This window comes from Ochotona curzoniae, unplaced genomic scaffold (genome assembly GCF_017591425.1).
Source record: "Ochotona curzoniae isolate NIBS_2020 unplaced genomic scaffold, NIBS_Ocur_1.0 contig_4148, whole genome shotgun sequence".
In the NCBI taxonomy this organism is placed as follows: Eukaryota; Metazoa; Chordata; class Mammalia; order Lagomorpha; family Ochotonidae; genus Ochotona; species Ochotona curzoniae.
Genome location: NW_024466146.1, coordinates 1,019,073 through 1,045,879, shown reverse-complemented (window position 1 = coordinate 1,045,879; position 26,807 = coordinate 1,019,073). Strand labels below are relative to the sequence as shown.

General features: G+C 37.3%; 1 protein-coding gene across 1 annotated transcript in view; it reads right to left on the bottom strand.

The window, feature by feature from the left end:
• The window catches only part of BMPR2 (bone morphogenetic protein receptor type 2), a 112,832-nt gene that overhangs the window by 32,823 nt on the left and 53,202 nt on the right, over nucleotides 1-26,807 (bottom strand). Inside the window, exons 2-4 of the mRNA XM_040984455.1 lie at nucleotides 21,708-21,878; nucleotides 20,486-20,656; nucleotides 2,061-2,171 (exon numbers count right to left, since the gene is read on the bottom strand). Of these exons, the coding sequence (XP_040840389.1) occupies nucleotides 2,061-2,171; nucleotides 20,486-20,656; nucleotides 21,708-21,878 (453 nt within the window). The remainder of the gene's footprint in view (nucleotides 1-2,060; nucleotides 2,172-20,485; nucleotides 20,657-21,707; nucleotides 21,879-26,807) is intronic.

The following is a 26,807-nucleotide window of genomic DNA, read 5'->3' as shown; positions in this document are numbered from 1 at the left end:
CAAGTAATGGAGTTACTGCAATCCAGGTGAGAGAATTGGATAGTGTTTGTGGCTTCCAGATCTGGATTTGGTCCAGTCCTGGTCACCGAGGGCATTTGGGAAATGAACCATGATTCAATAGATAGGAGTCAGCTCACTGGCCTGTGCTCTCACTTTGTCTTTCTGTCTCTTCTTCTGTCTCCCAAATAAGTGAACTAAAAAATTTTGTGAAAAATTGCAAAATTTTATTTTGAGACATCAAAAAAAAAATACTTTCATCCACTGGTCATTTTCCAAATGTCCACAATGGTCCTAAGTATAAGGATCAAAGTCAGGAACCAGAAACTCAATCCAGGTCATTCACATACTTGGCAGAAAACCAGTGACCAGAGGCATTGCATGCTACCTTCCTGCGGCTGCAATCAGAAGTAAGAATTAAGCACTGCATATTGAATTTAATGACTCTGATATGGGATACAAGCCTAAGAGCCTGCCCCTAAAAATCCTTTAAAGAAGGTTTTCTAAAACTTACCCAAGTGAGTAAAAGGGTTGTAGGATCTTAAATGGGCCATAATACCTATTTTATGAAAACAAATTGGACATGTGATGATTCTGAGGAATACTGCTTTATTTTTAGGATATAAAAATGGCATTAAGTTTATGTATTTTTGTAAGTTCTTACATTACAAAGAAGACAGTAAATTATTTATTGATAGTAACTGTGATATTCTTCAAATTAACTGGCACAGGAGACAGTGACTGAAGATGTTAATGGAAAAATATCGTAATGACTGTTGAAGTTCAGTGGTTGGTATTTTGTGAAAGTCTGAAACTTTTCATTAAAAATGTTTGTTAGCAATAAGGATGGGAGCTAATATAGCAAGAGATTTTTTTTTCTTTATGTGTTAGTTTAACTGTTTGTTTATCCAGAGGGCCTGGTGGGAGGAGGGAGAGAGAGAGAAGGAAAGGGAGAGTTAGAACCTATCAATCAGTTCACTTCCCAAAGCCCTTGAGAGGTGGTGTGGAAGGGCAGCAGGAACAATCCAAGCCTCAAACCCGAGTGCCAAGAACCCAGGTGGAGTCGGATGCCAGAGTTGGGTATCAAACCCAAGTATTACATACAAAAGTTCGCTGACATCGGACAGTGGCATCTTAAGCATAAAGCCAAACACTAACCCCAGCCTGGCAATTTTTAAAGGAGAAATAAATTGATTAGACAGCATAATGCTGGGGTCTGTGGGATGGGTGTGGAAGACAGGAAGGTGTGAAGAGTATGGTTCTATTGCAGGGAAGGTCGCAAGGAACTTCCCGCTGTGTGGCAAGGCCCGGTGGATGTCTCTATAACACCTGAATGCAGCTCTGCCTCCCTTTGCATGGACACCGGACAACCCCGCTGAGTATTCTGTAATCTATTTAGGCATTGTCTGCCTTTGCGGGAGTTACTGTTAAATATCAATAGGAACTTAGAAGCTAATGTTGCTGGTGCCGTTTTTTAGCCAAAGAGCTGTTATTGCTGTTAGGGCTGCATCCTGTAGCAATGTTAATCAAGAGTGTTACATCCCCCTTTTGATCCTATGCTAATCAAGGGTGCTAACCCCCACTTTTGATCCTATGCTAATCAAGGTCTTCAGGTGTAGTGGGAATCTATTCTTTCCCTCTTTCTTTGATCTTTTAGGCCCCTTCCTTCCTTGACTGTCTCAAGACCTAGCTGTAAAGTAATTGTGGTAGGAATGTGCTACTGACTGATATGCATCATCTATTGAAAACCTTTTCCTAGCCAGGTGCCAGATGAATAGCAACCTAGCCTTAGGTGAAACTAATGGCAGAGTTATCTTTAGAAACCCCCCACTTGAGTGTGACCTAAAAAAGCCTGAGCAAGAGTTTGACTGATTTTGTATAAATAAAGCGGACAGCTTTTGTGCATCGTCCACGATGGTCAAGAGTTCCTAGTGGTCCGTCTCTTTCTTTCTTTGCGCCTCATCCACGCACCCTTCGCAAGTTCCGAACTCAGCTGGAGCTGGACTCCGGCAGTATAGTAAGCAAATGATAGGACAAACTGTGGCAATTTTTTTTTCTTTTACCTGTTAACATTCTGTATCCAAAGCATAAGATAACTATCAAAACAGCTAACACGGAGACCGATGCCAAAGCAATGATTATCGTCTCATCTCGATGAAATGAATGAGGTGGACCTAAAAGCAAATTAAAAAAAAAATATTAATCTTAAAAACATTTTGTTAAATACCAACAGACTACCTTTTAGAACAGCTGTATCAATATGTAATACAATCAGTAACATTTTTTGCACTAAGCAAATGAAAAAATAATCAATTTGTGATGATTGCAAATTATATGTACCTTACCTGTGACCTTAACCAGAAGGCTAAAAGCAATTTACTTATACGTGTGATAGCACAGCATTTAAGACCACAGACTTTAGAATCACATTTTTAAGAAGATTTATTTATTTCAAAGGCAAAATTAAAGATAGAGGAGAGGCAGAGACAGAGAGAGGGGTCACAAATGCTGGCTCACTCCACAAATGGCCATGGAGGGACTAAGCTGATTCCTGAGGAGGAAGAGATTTCAAACAAAATCAAAGAACTTCCAATGAGGTAAGAGGAAACCAAACAGAATGACCAAATAATCTTCCAGAGAAGCAGTTCCAGCAGTGCAAGCTTCTTGCATTCACTGCATCAAGACTGTACCAGAGGGTACAGCTATGTGACAGAGGGCAAATTCTAGCTTAGGAAACTTAGAGTCTGGAAAGGTAAATAAATCCTCCTTCATGCAACGAAGATGCTGACTGTTCAATGCCCTATCGGAGACAGGACAAGACTTCTATGGAGTATTCATAGGATTACTACTCACCATAGCAAGGGGAGGCAACACCAATGTTCGTCAAGTGTTGAATGGACAAATAAAACACAGATACAGACATCCATACAAAAGATATAGGAAAGACTATAGATTCAATAACTATTCACTATCCTGAATAGACAAATCTATTGAGACAGAAAGCACACAAGTAGTTGCCAGGGATCATACACGAAGAATAAAGACAGTAACTATTTGATACAAAATTTCCCCTGTGGAGCCAGCTTTGTATCATAACCAGTCAGCTAACTATAATGTTGGTAGCCCAAATGGATGCCAGCTTGAGTCCCAGTTATTCTACTTCTGATTCAGTTAATGTGCCTGGAAAAGCAGCAGAAAATGGCCCAAGTGCTTGGTTCCCTGCACCCAACACAGGAAACCAGAAAGAAGCTCCTGGCTTTGGCCAGTTCTGGCTGCTATGGCCATTTAGAGAGTGAATCAGCACATAGAACATCTCTATTGCTCTAAGTAATTCTGCCTTTCAAATAAATAAAACAAATCTTTAAATAAAATTTTTCCCTGTGCAATGATGAACATGTTTGGGACTAGATACAGATGATATTTACACACAGTGTAAATACACTAACTATTATTTTAACCTGATTAATTCCATGTCATTTTACCTCATTAAAAACACACAATCCATTTTATAATTTGATAAGCCATAAAAAATTCATTTTCAACATGGATATACAAAATTAAACATAGATTATCTAAGATATGTACAAATATTTCATAATGCTCCCTAATCTTCCTTTAACATTATTGTCAAAATTAGTAGTCCTCACACGTAGGGGATAGGTTCCAAGATCCCTAGTAGATGCCTGACCCATAAATAGTACCAAAACCTATAAAGTCAGCTCTCTGTTCCCACAGGCTCTTCACTAGTGGGCTACACATCAGATTGGAAATATTCAGTTGTATTTTAAAAAGCAAAACTTGAATTTACCACATTGAACACCATTCTGAGTCTCCATTAGTCATTTCACAAACCCTCATTCCTTCGTCCAGCACTTGTTTGATCATAGTTCACTTCTCCTCTCATTTGTACACTACACAGTTAAGCCTACAATAGTTGTAGCTATACTCAGCATGGTACAGCATGGTACTTTGTCATTATCCCCTACTCAATACAGTATAAAACAGTGATTTGCATAGTATTTACATGTACTAGGTATTAGAAGTGTATTCTAGAGATGATTTAAAGTATATGGAAAGATATACAGGGGTTATAAGCAAATATTATTTTATATAGGGAACTTGAGCATCTGAGGGGAAGTCTTAGAGTGAAGGCCACAAGCAGGGGGCTGGGTGGGAAGTGGGGCTGCCACAATTAGAACAGGCGCCCATATGGAATCCCAGCGTGTGCTAGGCTACCATGCCAGGCCCAAGATTCTAACTTTTCAAAAGGTATTTTCAAATTACTTATTTACTTAATGGATAGAGAGAGCCCCTGCCTGTGATTTCTACTTACCAAATGTCCACAAGACAAGGGCCAGAAACTCAAACCAGGTCTCCCCTCTGGGAGTCATCACCACAACCTCCTGAAGTTGCATTAAGAGAAGCTGGAGTCAGGAGCCAAGGCCTGGACAAGCAATCTAGGCACTCTGATATGGAACTGTGCCCCAACCAGCAAGCTACATACTTGTCTCCAGATCCTTGCTTCTGTATCCCTAAAATAAACCAACAGCATCTCCTCTAGTTTGCTGAGCCTCAAAGCAAAAGGGAAAGAAGGAGATCCCTGTATCATGGCTCACAGGAAACACACTGCCTCAAGATCAGTGGATGGTCTAGCACCCAAAATCCAACTGCTTACAGCAATCACTCGTAAGAGTATGTTCTTCAAGAAAGTTCAAGAAACCTCATCACTACAGGTCTAGTAAGCAGTATTCTGGAAAATTAGATCTTATCGGTAGTTTACTGATTGGCAAACTTCCCTTTTGGCATCTAGTATGAGAAACTGCCCAGGACTTCAAAACAGATCATGTCCAGGGTTCAGTCATGTTTGCGGAAGGCAAGAGAACACTACCTGATTAGCCTCTCTGCAGATAGCAAGTCATGTAGTAGCTAAGCCAAACATACAGTAATTATACCAGAAGGAATCCAGCTAGTATACTACATTTCTAGAGAAAATGTTTAAGAATCCACTGTGATGGGCCCGGCGCGATGGCACAGTGGTTGAGGTCCTTGTCTTGCACGCCCGGGATCCTATATGGGTGCCGGTTCTAATCCCGGCAGCCCCGCTTCCCATCCAGCTCCCTGCCTGTGGCCCAGGAAAGCAATCGAGGACGGCCCAAAGCTTTGGGATCCTGCACCCATGTGGGAGACCCGGAAGAGGCTCCTGGCTTCGGATCGGCATAGTATCGACCATTGAGCTCACTTGGGGAGTGAATCATTGGAAGGAAGATCTTCCTCTCTGTCTCTCCTCTCTGTATATCTGCCTTTCCAATAAAAATAAAATAAATCTTTAAAAAAAAAAAAAAAAAGAACCCACTGTGATGGGAAGTATTTCATTCTCTTCCATTTCATTATTCTCATTTCATTCCTTTGGGGAGAAAAAATTCTGTCCTGCTAAGAGTAGTTGCGACCATTAATTCTCCCCAATCCCCCAATAGGATCAAAATGTAACTAAAGTATAGTTGTAAGTAGGAAAAAAAAAACAGCACACAGAAGTTAACAGGTGGCTGTTTTCTCATTTTCATGTGAATTTTCAGTATAAATTCAGGGAAACACAGCATTAATGCAAGTTAAAATACTTCAGTGAACAAGTTTCAACAGTTCAACTTCATAACTATAAATAAACCTGCTACATTTTCCTAAACAGTACCAGCATTTAGATTTTTTTTGAAGTACATTTCTTATTGACAGCAACTAAATGGTATTTGAAGGATTTTATCATGCAGTAAATCCCATTCACCCATTATGCTTTCTTGAGTGCCTACAATGAGTACATTTTTTATGTTGTCTGCTGTCCTGTTTCTATAGGTCTATTATTAAAATACATTAGACTGCAGAAAGTAGTTGTACTAAATGGCTTTTAAGATTCTTCTATTTCCAAAATTCAGAATACATCTTTTATGTGTTTTAGAAGCTCAGAATTCATTGCTTTCATTCCCAAATTCATCCCCAAAAGCCAACAGTCTTACATTAACTCATTCTGAAATGAGTTATTAAGACATGTAATCAAGAGGATAAAAATATTAAAATAGACTTTTTCAGTATGTTAAAAATCATACCTAGGATTAAACATTATGAATTTAAAACTTTCTAGGCTATGTCATGTGGTCTAAAAATATGAGATCCCCTAAAATTGCCAGGAAAAAATATTTCTATGTGTATTCACATATGTATGTAACACAAGAGGCCTTGAAACTAAAACAAAACAAAAACCTCCTAATTTTTGTTGTTGTTTCTTTTAAATAATCTTTTTAAAAATTTTACATATGCTATATTTGGGTATATACGATACTTGAAATATTTTACTCCTCCTGCACTAATAAAACTCTTTTCATTCCCTATTAGTTCTTTCTCTCGGTTAAATTCTCAGCCAAATGTAAACACTGTTATGTAGGCCTGTGTGCAATGGCTGGGCTTGTACAAGCAAGCACATCCTGAATGCAGATCAGACCGGGGCGGCTGTCTGCCTTGTAGGAGCCTGGGATGTTACTGTTTACAAAGCCTGGAGCCAGGCGGGGGCCACTACTGGAGGCGTGCTGTCTGCTTCCTTGCTACCCTCAGCCTTTGTCTGGGTCTGTGTCAAAGAAAGAACAACATTGTTATATGTGCAGCAAGCAGCAAAGGGAAGCTTAAATACAACACACTAGTCATGTCAGTTCTTTAATCTACCACTCAGTGTAGAAAGGTAAATTAGGAAATAGTGTGTGTGTTTTAAATCTAATGCACTTTTTATAAACACAGAGAAAAACTTAAAAGTCAAAATAACAAATACTATCAGAGTTAAGTAAATTCCTTAGAAAAATAATCCACATTGCTAAATACTATTTTTGTAACTAGATACATTATTCAGCTCAATATTTTTAATAAATATTTTCATAAGGAATAATAATGCTGACTTATGTTAATTAATATGTTTAGAATGGCAACTATACAGTACCATAATTAGATTAATGTTTATGTTTAACATCATAAAAACAAATGGGGGGGGAGATTTCTTGTTCTTGTTTTTCAAGCAAAATTTAATACCAAGTATTAAAGAGTAGTTTAAATTTAACTTATCTAACTAATCATTCTGCATAGATTTAAATAATAAGTAAAACCAATGCATACTTTGCTGAGTCAAAGCATTTTATGGCTGAATTATAACAGTGGAAAACTGCAGAACAGAATGAAAGTCTAAAGCTAAACAAATCCTTGAAAAGGATTAGGAAAAACAAAAATATTCAATATCTATCTTTAAGAATATTTTTGTTTCATAAGTATTTATAATGTTAACTCCTTTGAATCTATTTAAAATAGTTGTTTTATGATTAAGAGACTGAATCTCAGCATTTTACTTCTGTTGTTAAAAAATTAAAACAGTTTTTCATGTTTGATTGGAATAAAATTTTTAAAACTGTAACATTTGTAAGTAAATATATTACTCAATTTGAACTTAGAGTAACACGAGGGAAATGGAAATCAAATGTTGTAATAATCATCACTGGAAATAAAAATAAAATTCCCAACATAGAAAATACATCAAAACTCACAATATAGGACCAAATCTAAGAGTACATCACTAAAAGGCCCTAGTCAATTTCCGAAAGTGGTCTACAAATCTACTTTCTAAATCAAGAATTCATACTGAAGACTTTGGCTCTCAGAAAATAAATATGAACTAATCTGTAACTGAGTATAATATTAGATATATAAATATATGATGGGACAAAAAATATGATCATATTGTGCAAATAATTCCCTTCACCCATTTCAGATTCTTTTAATTATTACAGTAACTTTTGTTCGGCCTTTTAAGCAGTAAGTTTAGAGAAAAATCCTGTTTATTTCTTAGCTTTTTCCTTTGCTCTAGCTTTCTCACATGTAAATTTTTAAACTAAAAACTACAACTCACCTATACAAAAATGTTTATAATGCAAATGTGCAGTTTAGAGAATGGTTATGAAGCTAACATCACAGAAAGTCCAGGATCAGCAGGCCTCCCACCTGCAGTCCGCGGTCTGCCTCTCTCCTGCCTTTTGTGGTAATCATTTCCTTACCGTTGTTAATAGTATTCAACTCCTATCCTTAGTTTTGCCTGTTTCTAAATTTTATATAATGAATTTTCTGTGCCTTGCTTTTTTTTTTTTCTTCAATAATATGCTTTGAAGATTTAACCATACTGCTGTGCAGTGGCTGAAATGCTTTGTCACTTTTATTCAGCAAAAGCTGTTGTTCCCTTGCAATGAGTCTTGGGATTTATTAGAATGACAAAAGATTACTGTATGTAGTCTCTATTGTGTTCCACAAATGCATACATTTGGCTTTTCAGTCATATTTAGTAGTTCAAGATAAACAGTTTTGTTGCCAAGAGAAAAATACTAACCAAAACCAACAAATGAACAGGCTGCACACCCTCTTGCTGTTTCTAAGATTTAGGCAGCAGAGGCAAGAGCTAGCAATCCTTACTCGTCTAGAGTTAAGAGACACATCCAGGGTAGAAAAGACAGAAAAACCTCGGCATTCACAGATGGTGCGGGGCATATGCTATAAGCATCAATTGAAGAGAACTTCACAGGATTATCACTGCTCAGAACACCATTCTTCATCCATTTCTAAAACCACTGGATTCTTAATCCATCTTTTCTACAATTCCTACATTATTCCATCATCTCTAAATCACCTATTATAACACATCTGACAATTTCTAAAGAATTGTGCTAAAATGCACATCAGGTCTTCTATGACGATATTCAAAGAAATTGTGTCTCCACCAGATAACTGATTATTTTGCTACACTTGATCTTAGCCAAAAGGCCAAGAAACGATTAACTGATTATTTTAACCAAAGCTTTCCATAAGTGTTTAACTCAGTTCCAACAAGTCAGTCCTTAGACAATGAGGGTAGGGAAGAAAAGTGGCAGAATATCTAGGGTATAGAAAAAGCCAAAAAGCATTCACAATCTTGCTGTTACTTTATCATTGTCTAACACAGTTACTAACTCTCCTTAATTCCTCTGTTTTTATCCTTTCTCCCCTTTTACTTTATTCCTTTTCTCTCTGTAGACTCCTGTTGAAACTCTGAATCACATGTCTTGTTTAGAAGCAGGGGAGAAAATCTGATATATGCAGGAAGTTCTATTTTTAGCTTAACTCTATGTTGAGCTTAACCCTATGCTAAAATAAAAATACAACAAAACAATTAAAAAACCATAATAAAAAACATTTGTAGCAAAAGCTAGCAATCAGAAATATTTTATTTATTATGATTATGAGCACATTTTGAATGTCCAGTTTATATACATATATAAATATAGACATATTTACATATAAACATACTTTAAAAGTAAGCAATTGATAACATGCACACAAAAGTTGTAATACTAAATATACAGCTGCAAAGATACATAATATAGCACCTATAGCTATGTATATGCTGACTGGATATATAAATTATATCTACCTCATTCTTAAATCTATGCAACCTTTTTCAAAGTATTCATTTTCTGTGAACTTTCTGAAGATTGTGCATATGTGTGTATATGAATTTTAAAAGGTAATTTTTTGTATCACTTCCTTACAAAGAAAACACCTCTACATTCTTGTCAAGGCCTCATGGTAGCCACAGTGTTTTGGCTTTAAATTCAGTTTTGTGAATTTATCAGGCAAAATGGAAGCAAAGTGAGCAGAAATGTGAAATATGCTTTGGTTGTGGGGATTATACAACTTGGGAGCAGGTAATCCCCTTTAACAGGAACTTGGCTTTGAGTAGATCTTGTACCTTGATCTGTACCTTAACCCAGAGTCTAGCTTCTGCACCAGACTCGAGTTGATGTATGGATCTGTGATTGTGAGAATAAACGCATACTTGTCTGAGTTTAGGGGTGACCGTGATGAACCATTACTGGCAACAGCTGAGTAATGCATGAGTATCCACTGTTAGCATGTGACATTTTACATGCTGTCATGTAATTATATATGATTATCAATTTTATGAAACTCAGACATTTAGAACAACTCAGAATATTTTAGTTCTGCCTATATTTTTCTCATAATTATAGACATAACAAAATCCAAAGGGGTAAATAAAATAATGCCTAGGAATCAACCATTAGCTAAAGCATAAATTTTTAACAATCAAAAACCTAGTCACACTTGTTTCTATAAAAGAAATGTTGTTTTGTAATATATACTACTTACCAAAAAGCAACATTTTTTTACTTTTTCTGAGATGTTTAAAAATTAAGCTACAAGTTAAAATATACCTCTATCTTTACAGCATTTTCTTTTAGTGTAATTATACTCCAATTTTCTCTCCAGCTCAAGTTCTAGAAATCCCATGTACCATGACTTCATTTCTTAATTACCACTGTAGTTTACTTTTGAAATTACCTTATTCTTTGTCTTCCCCCCCTTAATTATGTTTTTCTTCTTTTTCTTAACTTTAAAATCTGAGATGAAATAATTTACGAAATGTGTAAGAGTAACAAAACGCCAAATACTGTATGACTTTACATACATGAAGTGCCAAAGTAGTTACATCCATAGCAGGCAGAAAGTAGGACATCTGTCAGAGGGTGGAGGTTGGGAGGAAGGCGCACACAGAGTTTCAGTTTTGGAAAACAAAGAGTTCTGGTGATTACACTTAAAACTGCACACCCATACACATAGAAATGGTTAAGAAATATTGGGCTTCTACTGTCTTTCCAGGCACATTCTCAGAGAGTTGGATCAGAAGTAGAGCAGCTGGATATAAAGTGCCCATAAGGGATGCCAATTTTGCAGGCAACTACTTAACTAGATGGGCCACAATATATCTTGTTATTGTTAAGAAAATACTAAGGATGCACAAAGATACTTCAAAAAGTTCATAAAATATGGAATCAAAAGATAACATTATCTTGGTATAACTATTTTTTTTTAATTTAGCTAGATGTACAGAGAGGAGAAGAGACAGAGAGGAAGATCTTTCATCTGCTGATTCACTCTCCAAGTGGCCCCAACGGCTGGAGCTGAGCCAATTTGAAGGCAGGAGCCAGGAGCTTCTTCCAGGTCTCCCACACGGGTGCAGGGTCCCAAAGCCTTGGGTCATCCTCGACTCCTTTCCCAGGCTACAAGCAGAGAGCTGGATGGGAAGTAGAGCTGCCGGATTAGAACCAGCGCCCATATGAGATCCCAGCATGTGCAAAGCAAGGACTTTAACCACTACGCTATCACAACGGGCCCTAAATTAGTTTGATTTCATACTGATAAAAATTCTGATTAGGCAGACATATTTCTTAACATGGGGAAATTAATTATGATAACTATAATTTTTAGAGTATCTATATCCTCTCAAAATACAAAAGCCATGCCAAGGTAGGCATTGTAGTATATCAGGTTAAGCAACCCCTGCAGTGCCGGTATCTATATGGCCACTAATTTGAGTTCTGGCTGCTCCACTTCCAATCCAGCTTCCTGCTAACATGCTTGGGAAAGCAACTGACAATGGTCCAAGTGTTTATTAGGCTTTTACACCCATGTGGGAGGTCTGGAAGAATCTCGTGGATATGGACCAATCCAGCTCTGGCCATTGCAACCATTTAGGGAGTGAACCAGCAGATGAAGAACCTCTCTTTCTCTGGCTGCCCTTCTCTCCAATTCTGCCTTTGAAATAAATAAACATATCTTTCAAACAAAGGCAACACTGAAAACATTCTTTGGACTATTATATATTACACCATCAGCTTTTTAAGAAAACACTGATACTGCAATTTTAGCATAAATTGAGCAATAAGCCCCCAAAATATTTTTAAGCTTAGTCGTATTTCCTCCCAGATTCAGGTACTCTAAAAAGCACAGCAAGATGTTCAACAACTTATGTACTGTGAACCTTTTTGTGTGGTGGAAGAAGAAGAAAGGAAAAAAGTTGTTGCTACATATAATGATATATGTAAAAACAGCAATAAAAAATCTTCATGATGATTACTTCCTGGGTGTGGGATAGATGGAGCTACAGAGGAAAATCACTTCTTGGTCTTTTGGCTAAGATCAAGTGTGAAATAACAATGTACTTTTGTTTAAATTTTGTAAGTTGGTATCACTTACATAGTAATTATGAACTTGGAACAGTATGAAGCTGTACCAATTGTTGAACCCATCACATGAAACAGCAATTATTGCAAGTACTTTATATGTTATTTTTTATCTTCACAATTCTGAAGAAATGTAGATCTAGATTGAACTCTAAAGTATATATTTTCCCACTCTCTAGCCATAGCTATCTCATGTTTATACTTGATAGAGTTTTCAGATCTTGCTTATCAAACTAACACATTCAATGTCATGATACATGTAATACAAGGTATAATCAACTAAATGCTAATCAGTGATGGGTGCCAGTCTTCTACTTTAACAGACATTTATACACCCACACAACACTACACACTGAACCCACATATTTAAGAAGTTAGGTGTAGGCCTTATGCTTTCACTCAAGTGACAATTTTATGTCAAATGATTCTTCCCAATCACATAAAACACGTTGACCAAGTTGCAAAATTCCACATGGAAGAATCTGTACCATGAGCACATTGAAATTAACCAGATAGATAGATAGATAGATAGTGTCATACACCTATTCACACACACATATCGACATTGTTACATCACAGATTGCTTTGGTTTTAAAGTTCAGGCACTGCTAAGACAGGAATGGGGTCTAGTGGTTATGGCACTAGAAAGGATGCCTGTGTTTACCAATAGTGCTGGGATCGACAACCCTGTTCTGGCTCCTGACTCCAGCTTCCTGATGCTATATATACACTTATAGCTAGATTGATAGATAGATAGATACACTTATATATCTTTATATATATGTTTCTATATTATATGATATTTTATATCTGAAAAAAAGAAAAAATTTATATATATATATATATAACCCACAGACATATATAAAGAAAAAGGATAGAAATGGCTCAGCATGACGGTTCAGTTGGCTAATCCTCTCTTTGCAACATGCCAGGATCCCATGTGGGCTGCTCTACTTCCCATCCAATTCCCTGCTTGTGGCCTGGGAAAGCAGTACAGGATGGGTCAAAAGCCTTGGGACCCTGCACCTGCATGGGAAAACTCAAAGAAGCTCCTGGTTTCTGGCTTTGGATGGGCTCAGCTCCAGCCATTGCAGCTGCTAGGGGAATGAACCAACAGATAGAAGATACTTTTTTCTGTCTCTCCTCTGTCTGTAAATCTACCTTTCTAATAAAAATTAATAAATCTTGAAAAAACAGGATAGAAATTAGAAGATAAGACTGTGAATGATGTCACCATAAGGGAACAACAAACGGTTGAGGAGATAGCTATGTTTATTTTTAATTGTTTATTATGCTATGTAAACATGTGTCAAAATATCACATGGCATTCTTTATTTCCTTGACAGAAAAGAAACAGAGAGGGAGAGACAGTGCTCCTCCCTCCACTGGTTCACTCTTCAGATGCTCACAATGGCTAGAGCCGAAGACGGAGCCAGGGGCAAAATCCAGATCATCCCATGTGTGGTAGGAACCGAATTACTCAAGCCTTCATTGCTGCCTCCCATAGTTTACACAGGTAAGGAAGTTGGAGTCAAGAACTGGGTACTGAATCCAGGTAATTTTGATGTATTAACTGCTAGGCCAAAGCTTGCTCTAAATATAATGCAATTGTTACATATCAGTTTTTAAAAAATTTTAGGGCCCGGCGCCATGGCCTAGCGGCTAAAGTCCTCACCTTCTATACACCCAGGATCCCATCTGAGCGCCGGTTCTAATCCCAGCAACTCCACTTCCCATCCAGCTCCCTGCTTGTAGCCTGGGAAAGCAGTCGAGACGGCCCAAAGCCTTGGGACTCTGCACCCATGTGGGAGACCCGGAAGAAGTTCCTGGATCCTGGCTTTGGATCTGCACTGGCCGTTGCACTCACTTGGTGAGTGAATCATCGGATGGAATATCTTCCTCTCTATCTCTCTTCCTCTCTATACATCTGACTTTGTAATAAAAATAAATAAAAGTTTGAAAGATTTTTTAAATTATTATCAAAATAACAATAATCAAGAGAATGTGGGCCTGGGATAAGAACCGACACACTGATTATGGAAATAAATTTGAGTTCAGACAATAACCTTACAAAGATAATCAACTGACTTCAGAAGTGTGCTGAACTAAGACAATTCAGCAGAAAAAGAACAGCCTTTTCAAGAAATAATACTGGGTAAATGTAACACCGATATCAAACACAAGGATGAAGTCAGAATCTTTATCATACATAATATACAAACATTAACTCGTGGATCTAAACATAAGAGCTAAAACTACAAAACCCTGAGAACAAATCAAGGCAATAAATCTTTGTAATTTTCTACTAGGGAATAATTTCTTAAATATGACTTCAAAAGCACAACTGACACTCCTCTTGCAGGACGCAGACCCGGCAGGTAAGCGCAAGAAACATGATAGGAAACAGCCCAGAAAAGGCCAGGGAAAGCTACACACTGGCATACAATTGGCAGTCGTGGGGGCAAGACCAGGCTGAATCTGTCCACGTCATCCACTGGCAAATCCAGGCACCAGTGTGGGTCGACCCAGGTTCGGTTGCAACAAAGACTAGTGCACAATACGGAATGCCAAGGTGAGGTTGCCTATACTGGAAAGGATTGCAGTGCCCAACTAGCCTGAGAACAAGAAAGGAAGTGGACAGAGCCGGCAGGGGAATAAGGGAGGGTTCCTTTGCAGGACAGCTACTTCCACAGGAGAGCATAGGCTGGGATGGGGGCAGATCAAGACTAGGCAGAGCTACCACACCTGTGCACCTCATGTGGACTAGATCAGGGAAAAGCCGGGCTGGGCGGATTATTCCTACTGGTGCAAACAAAATTAGAGTGGGCGAGGGTTGTTTGGGCTTAGCCACAGCATCAGCTGGAATCTGGGAGTGGGAGAGGCCTGGGAGGGAAATAGTGGGCTCATCCCTCTTGGGTTACCACTTCCACGGGAGGACATAAAACTAAGATAGCGGCTGGGGTGGAATGGGGTGTGGGACAGACTGGATTACTGCTACACTTACTGGCAAACCAGGGTAGGGGGCGGGCCTGGTGGGGGTTATTGTGGGTCGCTCCAACTAGGCTGCAGCTCCCACTGGCTTATGTGAGGGCCACGTATGTGCTGGGCAGAACCAGGCTGGACTGCAACACCCATTGATTCCAGTGGAAGTTGGGAGTGAAAACAGAACCAACCCAGCAATTGCAACCACCAGCTGATTGGAGCAATGGACGGTGCCAGGCCCTGTACTTGTTAGCACATACAAGAAGTTTCTTTGGAGATCTTCCTAATCTAAATGCTGGACTCAGAACCCTAACAAAGAAAAGAGAGAAGACAGAACAGGTCAACCAACCATCTCAGCTATGATGAACTATGTCAATCAGTGAATTTTTCAAAGACCTCATAGTGCTTGGAGTGGCAAGATTGACAGCGATTCATAACTGTTGCAATATCAAAACCACTTGAGCAAGAACCTCAGAGCATGCCCTACATCCGGGACCTGGGGAGGGTGAGAAATTGGGTGGGCCTTCTCCCTTAATACCCCCCTTTAAACATGAAGGTAACAATATGGAAAACATACTAGTATTATCCACTTTCCTGTAGCCCTTGAACCTTCTTACCCTAATTAACTATGTAAAGATTGTCAAAATAAAAATAAAATTTTACATAAAAAAACACAACTGACAAAAGAAAATAATGGATAAATTAGACATCATCAAAACGTAAAATCTTTGTACTTCAAATAACAAGAGCTGAATGACAAGCCAAAGAAAGAAAAAAAATTTACCAGTTATATGTCCAATAAGATACTTTTATTCAGGTTGTAAAAATTACTCCTCCAACTCAACAACATAACGTGATTCAATCATGGGTTTCATTGTAGCACCTGATACAGTCCCATCACCTCCTAAAGGTTCCAGTTTTAGGGAACCTAACTGAATCAAGCATCCACCCTAATCTATCAACCATTAGTTTTCTAACTGTTAATATAAGACTTTGGGGATATAAAAGCATGAGTTTAGCTAACCAAGTCCTATATATTATTGATTTATCGCCACTTAATTAACTAACAACAGCAAAATACCTCATGCCTTCATGAAGCTTAACCAGCACATGTACCTTTTCTTTAGAGTATAGTGTAGCTTAGGAATACTAGCCAGCACTGCATCAACATTATTGCAGGCTATTTTAAATTTTAAAGTAATACTAAACTACAAAAAAGAAAGTCTTTAGATAGACTGTAGAGAAGATATTTTACAGTATAAGAACTGAAACAAGAAGGCTTAGCATGGCCTTGTTCAACCTCAACTGGGAATGTGCACTTGAGATGACGCAAAATTTTGTGTCACTCTGCACAGGTCTTTGAATAATCACACTGGTTTTGGGTTACAAATAAATGTTAGCAAGTGAGAGATGGGGCAAATATGTAATGCAAAATAATAAGGATCAATTGTATCCTATTACTAAATAGCTTTGCAAGTATACACTAGGGAAATCAAAAGCAGAATGTACAGTGTGCGTTGTTTCAGGAATAAATAAGTCTTTCTGTTTTTCTGGATATGAAAAAACAGGAAATAGAATCTTTATTCTGTTTTTCAACCACATGGAACATTTAGAAAACAATATATTTCGTAGGAAATACAATAATTATCCTTTCTTCAAATAAAAAAATCACAGAATGTAAGTTCTTGTATACAAGTAATAAAATTAGAAAATGAATCCTTCATGGTAAAAGGAAAATGAAACTATGGAGGCTGTTTATTATAGTTTCTAAAAGGATTTAAAGACAATTATCTCCTAAAAAGTATTACTTACAGGTGGGAATTATACAGGCAGAATCACATTTAATCTGCCACTAACTACACAGATTAGATACTATTTGCACACAAAATAATTGATGCACAGAGGCAAATAATCTGCTCAAAGTTAAGTTTGGTGAGTACAGCACCAAATTTTTTTTTGGTGGGGCTGTATGTTTAGAAGTTAGTGTTTATTTTTCATCAACCTTAATTCCATTTTATTCAAGAGGCTGTGGAAGAACTATTTAAGATTCCTCAGTGGTTGTTCACACCCCTTTGTAGTCTAAGCAATGGGAGACACAGCTCAGTTGTGGACTAAAAACTACACACTGCAGTAGGGAACGGCTGGATAGGACAGAAGGTCCCGGCATGCCTTCATACCAGTCTGGAACCCCAGGTTGAGAAGCAATAAACTCAGAAGATGGAACACTCTATTCACTCTGAAATCCCTCCTTGTCAACACTAAGGTTTATAACCCAGGGACTGAGACTGACAGCATAATGAGATTGATGGCTTGTGGCTACATAGCCTCCCAAAAAGCATCAATGAAAACTTATGCTTCCTACCCTCAGATGATCTTTTTTTTTTCAGCACTTGATTAGGATACTTTCACATCCTAACTAGTACAAGCTACATTTTTTGGTAAAGGGACAATTTGACAAGTATACGGAAGTTGTTAGTATAGTCTCAGCCAAAGTTGTGTCTGTTCAACTAGTGTTTAACATTATCTTAAAGGCTGTTCTTACTTAAATCATAGTTGGTTTCAAGTTGTTTCTGAAGATATTTGTACCCATGTCTTCACTTTTGTATAGTATGTTCCCATCTGAAATCACCACTTCCTAGATGGATATTTACTATCACATCTACAATCACTATTTACTACATGGACAATGATTTTTTGATGCAAAAAATAGCTGTTAATTAGAGAGCATGTTGCAAGGGAATAAGGCACAATTAAGGCAAGAAGAGAGGACTACATGGGATTGGAAATCCTAAAACAAAAGTTGTAGTTCTTGGAAAAAAAGACATGGAACTTATTTCTGTAAATACATCCAATTTTGCTCATATTTCACATGATATTTAGGTTGAAATAGTAGTCATTTCTAACATTTACACTTTGTACCAGCCTTTTATTAAAACAAAACAAAACAACAACAACAACAAAAACACCTTCCACTGAGTTTGTCAGTTAAAAGCAGGCTAGTTAAGCAGGTCTTATTTTGTCAGAAAAATAATGCCAACTTTCAAAACACCAATGTGAAGAAAATGGTTATTTTCTGAGAAGAGAGGTTCAAGACAGCTAAGAAAGTAGATATATATGGGCTATAGGATTGGCATTCAACAGTGTAGAGCCAGCAAAATTCTAGAATGACAACTATCTGATCAATGTGACATAAATGCAATCTTATTACTAGGTTATCAAAGAGTTAACATTCTCCTAAAGGATATGTACTTTCCTGTATTTTTCTTATCCTCCTAATATTTTTAACAAGCCTCTCCCAGCAAATTACTTAATTTGCTTCTAAATAAGCACAGACTTAGCCATCCACATTTCTGTCCATCCAATCATTTTAATGTTCTCATAGAAGTAGTAAAACCTGAAAAATTACTACAAATTCGCAAGAATTCATAACTTATTTTTGGTTCTATGCCAATGTCAGCTTCTTTGAAGGTAGGCTTTCTTTTCTAGCTTGGTATGAGATAAAAGACATTTGTTGCCAGACACTGGAAATTAGAATTTCTAATCTTAACCACACTGAACAAACTAGAACATGACTTCTAAAACCTGGGTTTAGATGTAATTCAATCTTTGTTCCTCATCGATTTGACCCAACCAACAAATTAATGAATAATAGAAACTAAAGTAGTCTAGGAGTAAGTGACTGGCAAAGTGATGAAGCCACATCAGAAGCACTGGGATTGAGTCCTGGGTCTGTTTATGATTTCTGCTTCCAGCTGATGCTCACCATAGGAGGCAGCAGGATAACAGCTCAAGTAATCAGGCCCTGACAAGGCCAGAGAGAATTCCTGGCTCCCAGCTTCAGCTTGTGGCTTAGCCCCAGCTGCTGCAGGTCTGTAGGGAGTAAGCCACAGACAGAAGACCTGCGTGTATGCATACATTTGCAAAATGTGTGTGACATTCAAAAAAGTGATAATTTTTCAAGTATAAGAAGTATTCTATATTTATAGCCTTTCTTTCTTCTTTCTTATTTTTTGTGGGTTTTTTTTTAGCCTTACTTTCATCTAAGAACCTCCAACATTCAATAAATGCATGAAGTTTATTTAATTAAAACTGCTCACTCTTCTATTTTCTCAATTAACTCTGCCTTCAGCGGGGACCAGTGTTTTTGGCCCAGCTGCTGAGCTGCCGAAGACAACCATGACATTACATATAAGCCATGAGTTGACACACAACCTCTCCACTTCTGATCCAGCTTCCTGATAATGTGCCTGGGAAAGCAGCAGAGGATGTCTCAAGCATCTGGGTCTCTGTCACCACATGGGAAACCGATATGGAGTTCCAGGCTCCAAGCTTTGGCCTACCTCAGCCCCAGCAGCTATTCATTTGGGGAGGAATCAGCAGATAGAAGAATTTTCTTTCTCTGTGACTCTTTCAAACAATAAATAATTAAAAATAAAAATCACAGAGATTTTTGCCTGCTGTGCTGACTTAATTATCTCATTCCCTTTATAATTAGTTTACGTGCGTAACTCCATAAATATCATTATAAATCTTTTTTAAAAGATTCATTTTATTTTCACTTGAAAGGCAGATTTATACAGGAGAGAAAAAGAATCTTCCATCTGTTAATATAAGGAATCCATCATACAAATTGGAATGTATAGTGGTGGAGTAATGGAGACTACCATATCCAGAAGTGAAGACACGATGCAACATGCATTTTTGCTTCCAAACAAAAAATGGACTCCCAATGAAAGTGTTGGATATATCCAAACAACGGGATGCTGGACTGTCTGACATTGTCTGTACCAGAATTGTCAGGGTATACTTAAATAGCAGACGGATGGAATTGTAATCAGAGGGGTAAAAATTAAAGAAGGGCAATCCCAGAATATTCAGACCTGTATGATAAATTTCAGAAATAAAAATTAAAAAAAAAAAAGAATCTTCCATCTGCTGGCTTGCTCCTCAAATGGCTGCAATATCCAGAGCTGACCTGAACTGATCGAAGTCAGGAGCCAAAAGCTTCATCTGGGTTTCACACCTGGGTGGAATGAACACAGACACATGGGCCATCTTCTGCTGGCCATTAACAGGGAGCTTGGTGGGAACTGAAACAGCTGTTACATAAACAGCACCTGTATGGCATGACAGGCAGGTGGTGACTTTACCAGTTTTGCCACAATGTCAGCCCTGTGGCTTTTTTAACATTGCCAAATTCCCCTCCACAGAAGTTGGAAAGTCCTATATCCTGATACAAACTAACCTGGTAATTATTGCTACCTTGCATATCCTGGTGTATAGCCCTTCTGTATTTTAAGTGTTAACTATTCATTATTCATGACACTGGAACTCTCCCTCTCACTCCTACCAACTTTGAATGCTTCAGATTTTACAAATCTTTGGGGAAAAGAATTATAAGAAAAAAAGTTGCTTACTGAGTGGTGTTGTGTCAGGAGGTGGAAAATTCTCGGTGAAGTTGACATTACACAAATCTGTGCTACAGCAGCAGAAACGGTATGTTCCATTCTGAATTGAGGGAGGGGTAGTAGTTACTACACATTCTTCAAAATGACACTCTTGAGGATCTCCAATGTGAGACCAACATCCTACAAATCAGCATGAATACAAAAAAGTCAGGGAAAAACAGGAAAAAACTAAAAACACAACAAACAACTGCAATAACGTGACACAGTGAACACATTTAAGAGAGTCTTGCAAATCAATTTATAAAACAGAAAAAACTGCAAAGGATATAATAGGTACATTATAGGGCAAAAAAACGCATTAATAAAACACTTAACTGCATCATTAAGATTAAAGCAACAGTAAGGTTTCATTTTTGCCCAAGCCAATTAAATTGTTCTAGTTTTTAAAAATAATAATATATAATCATAGCAAGGATTCTGTAACAGAGACATTTTCATACAATACTGGAATAGATGTAAATGAATAGTATTTGTAGAAAATCATATGGTAATTTTTAATAAAATTTTTTTTTAATTCATGTTCTATTAAGCCAATAAGTCTATATCAAGGAATTATGTTAAGGAAACAATCAGATCAACTACAGATTCATATTCAAAGTTGTCCACCAAAGCACTATGTATTAGAATAAAAATCTAAGATGCTAGGATGTAAAAACAAATTAATGTGTAAATAAACTGATATATGTATAAAATGAAATACTATGCAAAGGTTAAAAATGAGTTCATGGAATGTCTAAAGAAATGATAAAATGCTCATGATATAATTAAAGCTGGGAAAAAATAAAATACCTACACATGTTAACATGGAAGTAATGTAGAAAACACACCTGAAGGAGATTAAACTAATGCAGAAAAAAATACTTTTTTAGGAGTATATAATTGAAGACTTCTGTTTTCTTCATTACAATCTTCCAGATTGTCCAAACTTCGTATAATGCGTATGTATTAGCATTATAATAATAAATGTTATTAAAATAATCCACAAATAAATTTTCCTTTACAAAGCTAGGGTATGCATAGGTACATGTGGGTTTGTGTATATATGTAAATATTTACTTTTAAATTTACAACTTTTCTGAAGAGAATCTTATCATATTTCCATGTCATTTTCCAGATAAACTTCAATTGTATGAAACACAAAGACATATAAAGTAAGGAAAGTATTACTTACCTTGTTTCACAAGGTTTATGTCCCCTTTTGACTTCTCCCAAAGACCATAGCAAGTGCTGCCCTTCGAGCACAGTATTGTCCCATTTTCATGAGAGATACGACTCTCTCCTATCCCAAGGTCCTGCTGATATGGATCTTTAAATGCACACAGCCGTTCTTGATTCTGGGAAGCTGTAAATACAGGAAATAAGACAATGATAAATTTTAGGATAATCTTTGTAAAACATAATGTAAAATCATGTTCTTACCTGAATAACACTAAAATTTTCCTACTAAATTCTCCAAACTCAATGTAGTGCATATCCTGAAAATCAATATTTATTTGCTTTCATGAGAGAGAGAAGAAATGAAGAAAACAGATATCATGGGGATGGGCCCATATGAGCATACTTGGGTTCCAGTCTCAGTTCCCCTCTCAATTCCAGCATTCAGACAATACAGGTGATGACTCAAGGAGTTGGGTTTCTGCTACCCACTTAGGTCTAAGGACCCAAGCAGTTGACCCATCCTCCACTGCTTTCTGAGGTGCATTTGCAGGCAGCTGGATCAGAAGTGGAGCCGTTGAGAGTAGAACTGGCACCCGTATGGGATGCTGGCACTGCAGATGGAGGCTTAGGATGCTAAACCATGATGCCAGCCCCTAACTTTCACCCTTTGATGGTCATTTAAGTACTTTCTAATTTCTGATTATTAAAAATAAAGCCATAAAAAAGCCATAATGAACACCAGCATTGTAGAACAGTAAGTTAGGGTGCCTGTAATTAAAGCACCCCATAGAGGGTCAGTTCTAGTCCTATCTCCTCTGCTTCTGATCTAGTGTCCTGCTAATGTGCCTTGTAAGCCAGTGGATGATGATTCAAGAACTTGGGCCCCTGCCACACACACACACAGAAGATCAGAATAGAGTCTCTGCCTTCTGCTTTCAGCCTCACACTCAACTGGCTTCTGCAGCCATTTAGGAAGTGAACCAGTGTATGGAAGATTCTCTCTCTTTCCATCTCTCCTTCCTGTTACTCTGCCTTTCAAGTTGACTTGTACTATGGAATCATGGCCTAAGGAATCATACACATACACACACACACACACACACAAAATCACTGCCAAAAACATGATCAGCCAATATGGAAGAGTTTGATAGCTTCTTATAAACATACTTTATCATTTATAAAATAAACTTTACTGGGCCCGATGGCATGGCCTAGCAGCTAAAGTCCTCACCTTGAACGCGTAGGGATCCTATATGGGCGTTTCTAATCCCAGCAGTCCCTCTTCCCATCCAGCTCCCTGCTTGTGGCCTGGGAAGGCAGTTAAGGACGGCCCAAGGCTTTGGGATCCTGCACCCACGTGGGAGACCAGGAAGAGGTTCCTGGTTCCCGGCTTCGGATAGGCACAGCACCAGCCATTGTGGTCACTTGGGGAGTGAATCATCAGACAGAAGATCTCCCTGTCTCTCCTTCTCTCTGTGTATCTGACTTTGTAATAAAAATAAATAAATCTTTTTAAAAAACGCTTTATCACTTAGCCCAGTAATCCCAACCTACGTATTGACCCAAATCTAATCATCTATGTCCACAGTTATACCATTATAAACATGTTTCTGATGGCTCTTTCTGTAATGACTCAATCTTGAAATTTCTCAATTGTCCCTCTAAAAATTTGTCCAACTAAAAAAGTGAATAATCAAATACAACTTGCAATAAAAACTAATGAACTACTGACACATGTGCAACAACATGGATGAACCTAACACATTACACCAAATTAAAAAGCAAGACCCAAAAAGTTACCCAACATTTTTAGAAAAGTAAAAATACAGGGATAGTAAACAGATCAGTGGTTGCCAGGGGTTTACTGGGCATGAAAGAAAGGAGACAATTACAATACAGTAAAAGGGAACTTGTAGGTGGTAGAATCATTCTTTAGTTCCACTGGGGTGTTAGCTACATAACTGCACATTTGTCAAAACTCACAGAATTGTTTTCTGGAAAAAGTGGATTTTATATATTTAATTTTAAACTAAATTGTAAAATCTCAAGATGTCAATAGTCATTGAACAAGTACTAATGAGTTAATTAATCCTATCCTGTATGTCTAAATTTCAAAGAGACTTCATTATTATGAAACAGAGAAAGAAGAGCCAATCTAATTCAAAGTAAGCAGAAGAAAAGAAGGCAGACAAATTAAGGAATAGAAATCCTTATCATTTAGACTAAGTATTGTTTTTCTGGATTTGATATATATATATATATTTAAATGGTTTTTTTCATCCATATTTAATTAGAACTATACTTTTTAATTATTTTTTATATTAGCTGATATATTAAAATTTATTTATTTGAAAAGCAGAACTAGAGAGGGAGAGAAAGAATGAGATTTTTCCTTTTGATAGATCACTCCCCAAATGGTTGCTATCACCAGAGCTAGGCAGGTCCAAAAAGTCGAGCATATATATATATATATATATATATATACATATATATATATAGACACAGACCTTATACCCTTCATGAACATTAATTCAAATGGACCACAGACTTAAATCATGCAAAACCACAAAATTCCTAAATGATAAGCAAAATCTAGGTAATCTTGAGTGTAATATTTCTTTTTAAAATCATGGTATATGAATAAAATGGTAAATCACTTACATTAAAATTAAAATTTCTGAGCTGGCATAGTGACATAACAGGCTAATCCCCCACTTGCTCCACTTTGTATCCAGCTCCCTGCTAAATAAGTCATGGGAAAAAAGTAGAGGATGGCTCAAGGCCTTGGATCCCTACACACACGGGAAATCAACGAGAAGCTCTTGGTTTTAGATCGGCCCAATTCTAGCTATTGAGACAAATGGGAAATGAACTAGCAGAAAGAGAATTTCTCTCTGTCTCTCCTCCTCTCTATATATAACATGCCATTCAAATAAAAATACAAAAATCTGTGCCCAGCACGATGGTTCAGTGACTAAATCCTTGTCTTGCGTGTGTCAGGATCCCACATGGATGCAGGTTTGTGTCTCAGCTGCTTTACCTGCCTTCCAGCTTCCCTGCTTGTGGCCTGGGGAAGCAGCTGAGGATGGCCCAAAGCTTTGAGACCTTGCACCTACATGGGAGACCTGGAAGAAACTCCTGGCTCCTGACGTTGGAACAGCTCAGCTTCAGCCACTGCAGCCACTTGGGGAGTGAACTACTGGACAGATCTTTCTCTGTGTACCCACTTCTCTCTGAAAATTTGCCTTTTTGATAAAAATAAACAAATCTTTAAGAAGATGTTAATAAATGAAAAGAAGGGACTTCTGAGAACACGTTATGAAACAAATGAATTTCAGAGTAAGAAAACTCAGGTATAAAATAGCTGGGTAAAGAGGGAGGGCATTGTAGCACACCAGGTTAAACCACTGCTTGGAACACCCATGTTCTATGTTGGAATGTCAAGTTCAAGTCCTGGCACTCAGCTTCTGATTCAGCTCCCCGATTATGTGCAAAGGAAGCAGCAGATGAGGACTCAAGTATCTGAGATTCTATTACCCATGTAGGAGACCTGAAAGGAGTTCCCAGCTCCTGATCTCAACTTGGCTCAGAGCCAACTGTTGTGATCATTTAGGGAGTAAACCCCAGCAGGTGAAAAAAATCTTTCTGTCTCTCCATCTCAATATGCTACTCTGCTTTCACACAAATAATGATTTTTTTTTTTAAAGACAAACTTGGTAGGGATGTTTCTGAGGGATATAGGTGGAGAGAGTAAGTTCTTACAGCTATATCATTCAAATAACTTCAAGGAGATAAACAGTATAGTATAGTCAAGTATTAAAGAAAAAGGATTTATTCTTTTGTAGCACACCAAAATCCACATTCTATGTCCAGGAAGACATGGACTGATATTTCTTACTAATTTGCCAATAATTTATGTATAGACAAAAGCACAAATGCCATCATTATTCAATGCCTATTCCACTCACTAGATGTAGATTTATAAGCATTCTATACCTTTAAAATTGCAATATGCAGTGACAGAAATGAGACAAAAACATCTAATCATTTACTTTATCCTCACAATCTATTTCTCTCCTTTATTTCTCTCTCTAACCACAAATATTCAGCAAAGCCAACTTCCCCTAAAGAAATGTAGGGATACAACTATTTAATCTCGCTCTACAAGCCCTATACTGTATAATATGTTAATTTAATTTACCATTCAAAATAAAACCTGGGGAATGTATGAAAAAAATCCTCTATAAAATCTGTTACAATTAAATCAAACTTACTCATATTTATGTCTTTAAAAATGACATAATTTTGTGATTGTTTTAATTCATTTGAAATAAGCCTCTGAAATCTAGCTGGCCAACCAATTTTCTGAGAATGCCTATAAACACAAAATAAATCAGTTATAAAGTTTTTAATCATGTTAAAAATGCCTACATTAAAATAAAATCCTTAAAAAAAATGTCTACAGAGGTGCCAGACGCTGAGAACCAGGCAATACACCAATGATGATCTTTGTAATTTTCAATGATATTCAATAGTCATCACTACTGCTAATAGTGAGCATTTAATAATATTGATTCAATTTCTACTATATCTGTACTATAACACTAAGCATTGTGCAAGATTTAACAATATGCATAAGAGATTGTCATAAGCTCAAACTTGATTCCACAAATAATAAAAGAATTCCATTTTTGACATAAATTATGTAAGATATGGAGATTAGGGGCCAGTGCCATGGAGTAGTAGGTTAAGCCACTGCCTACAGCACTGGCATCCCAGAACAGATGGAAGACCTATCTCTGTTGCCTCCTCCCCCAAAGCTCTGCTTTGCCAATAAATAGAGTAAATCTGAGAGAGAGAGATGGAAAGAGAGAAAGAGAGAGGGACTGGAGATTAAAACAGAAACAAAACATTTGATTCCAAGCCTATGGAAAACAGTATACTAAGTATATGGAATCCTTGAAAGATGATGAAAATCTACTGTAATACTTACTATGTTGAGCATGTACAATTACAAAATCCCATCAAATTGCACAGTTTATAAACATATGAAATACCTCAATAAGTCAACTTTTGAAAGGGCAGGACACAGTATAAAGTGAACAGAACACTA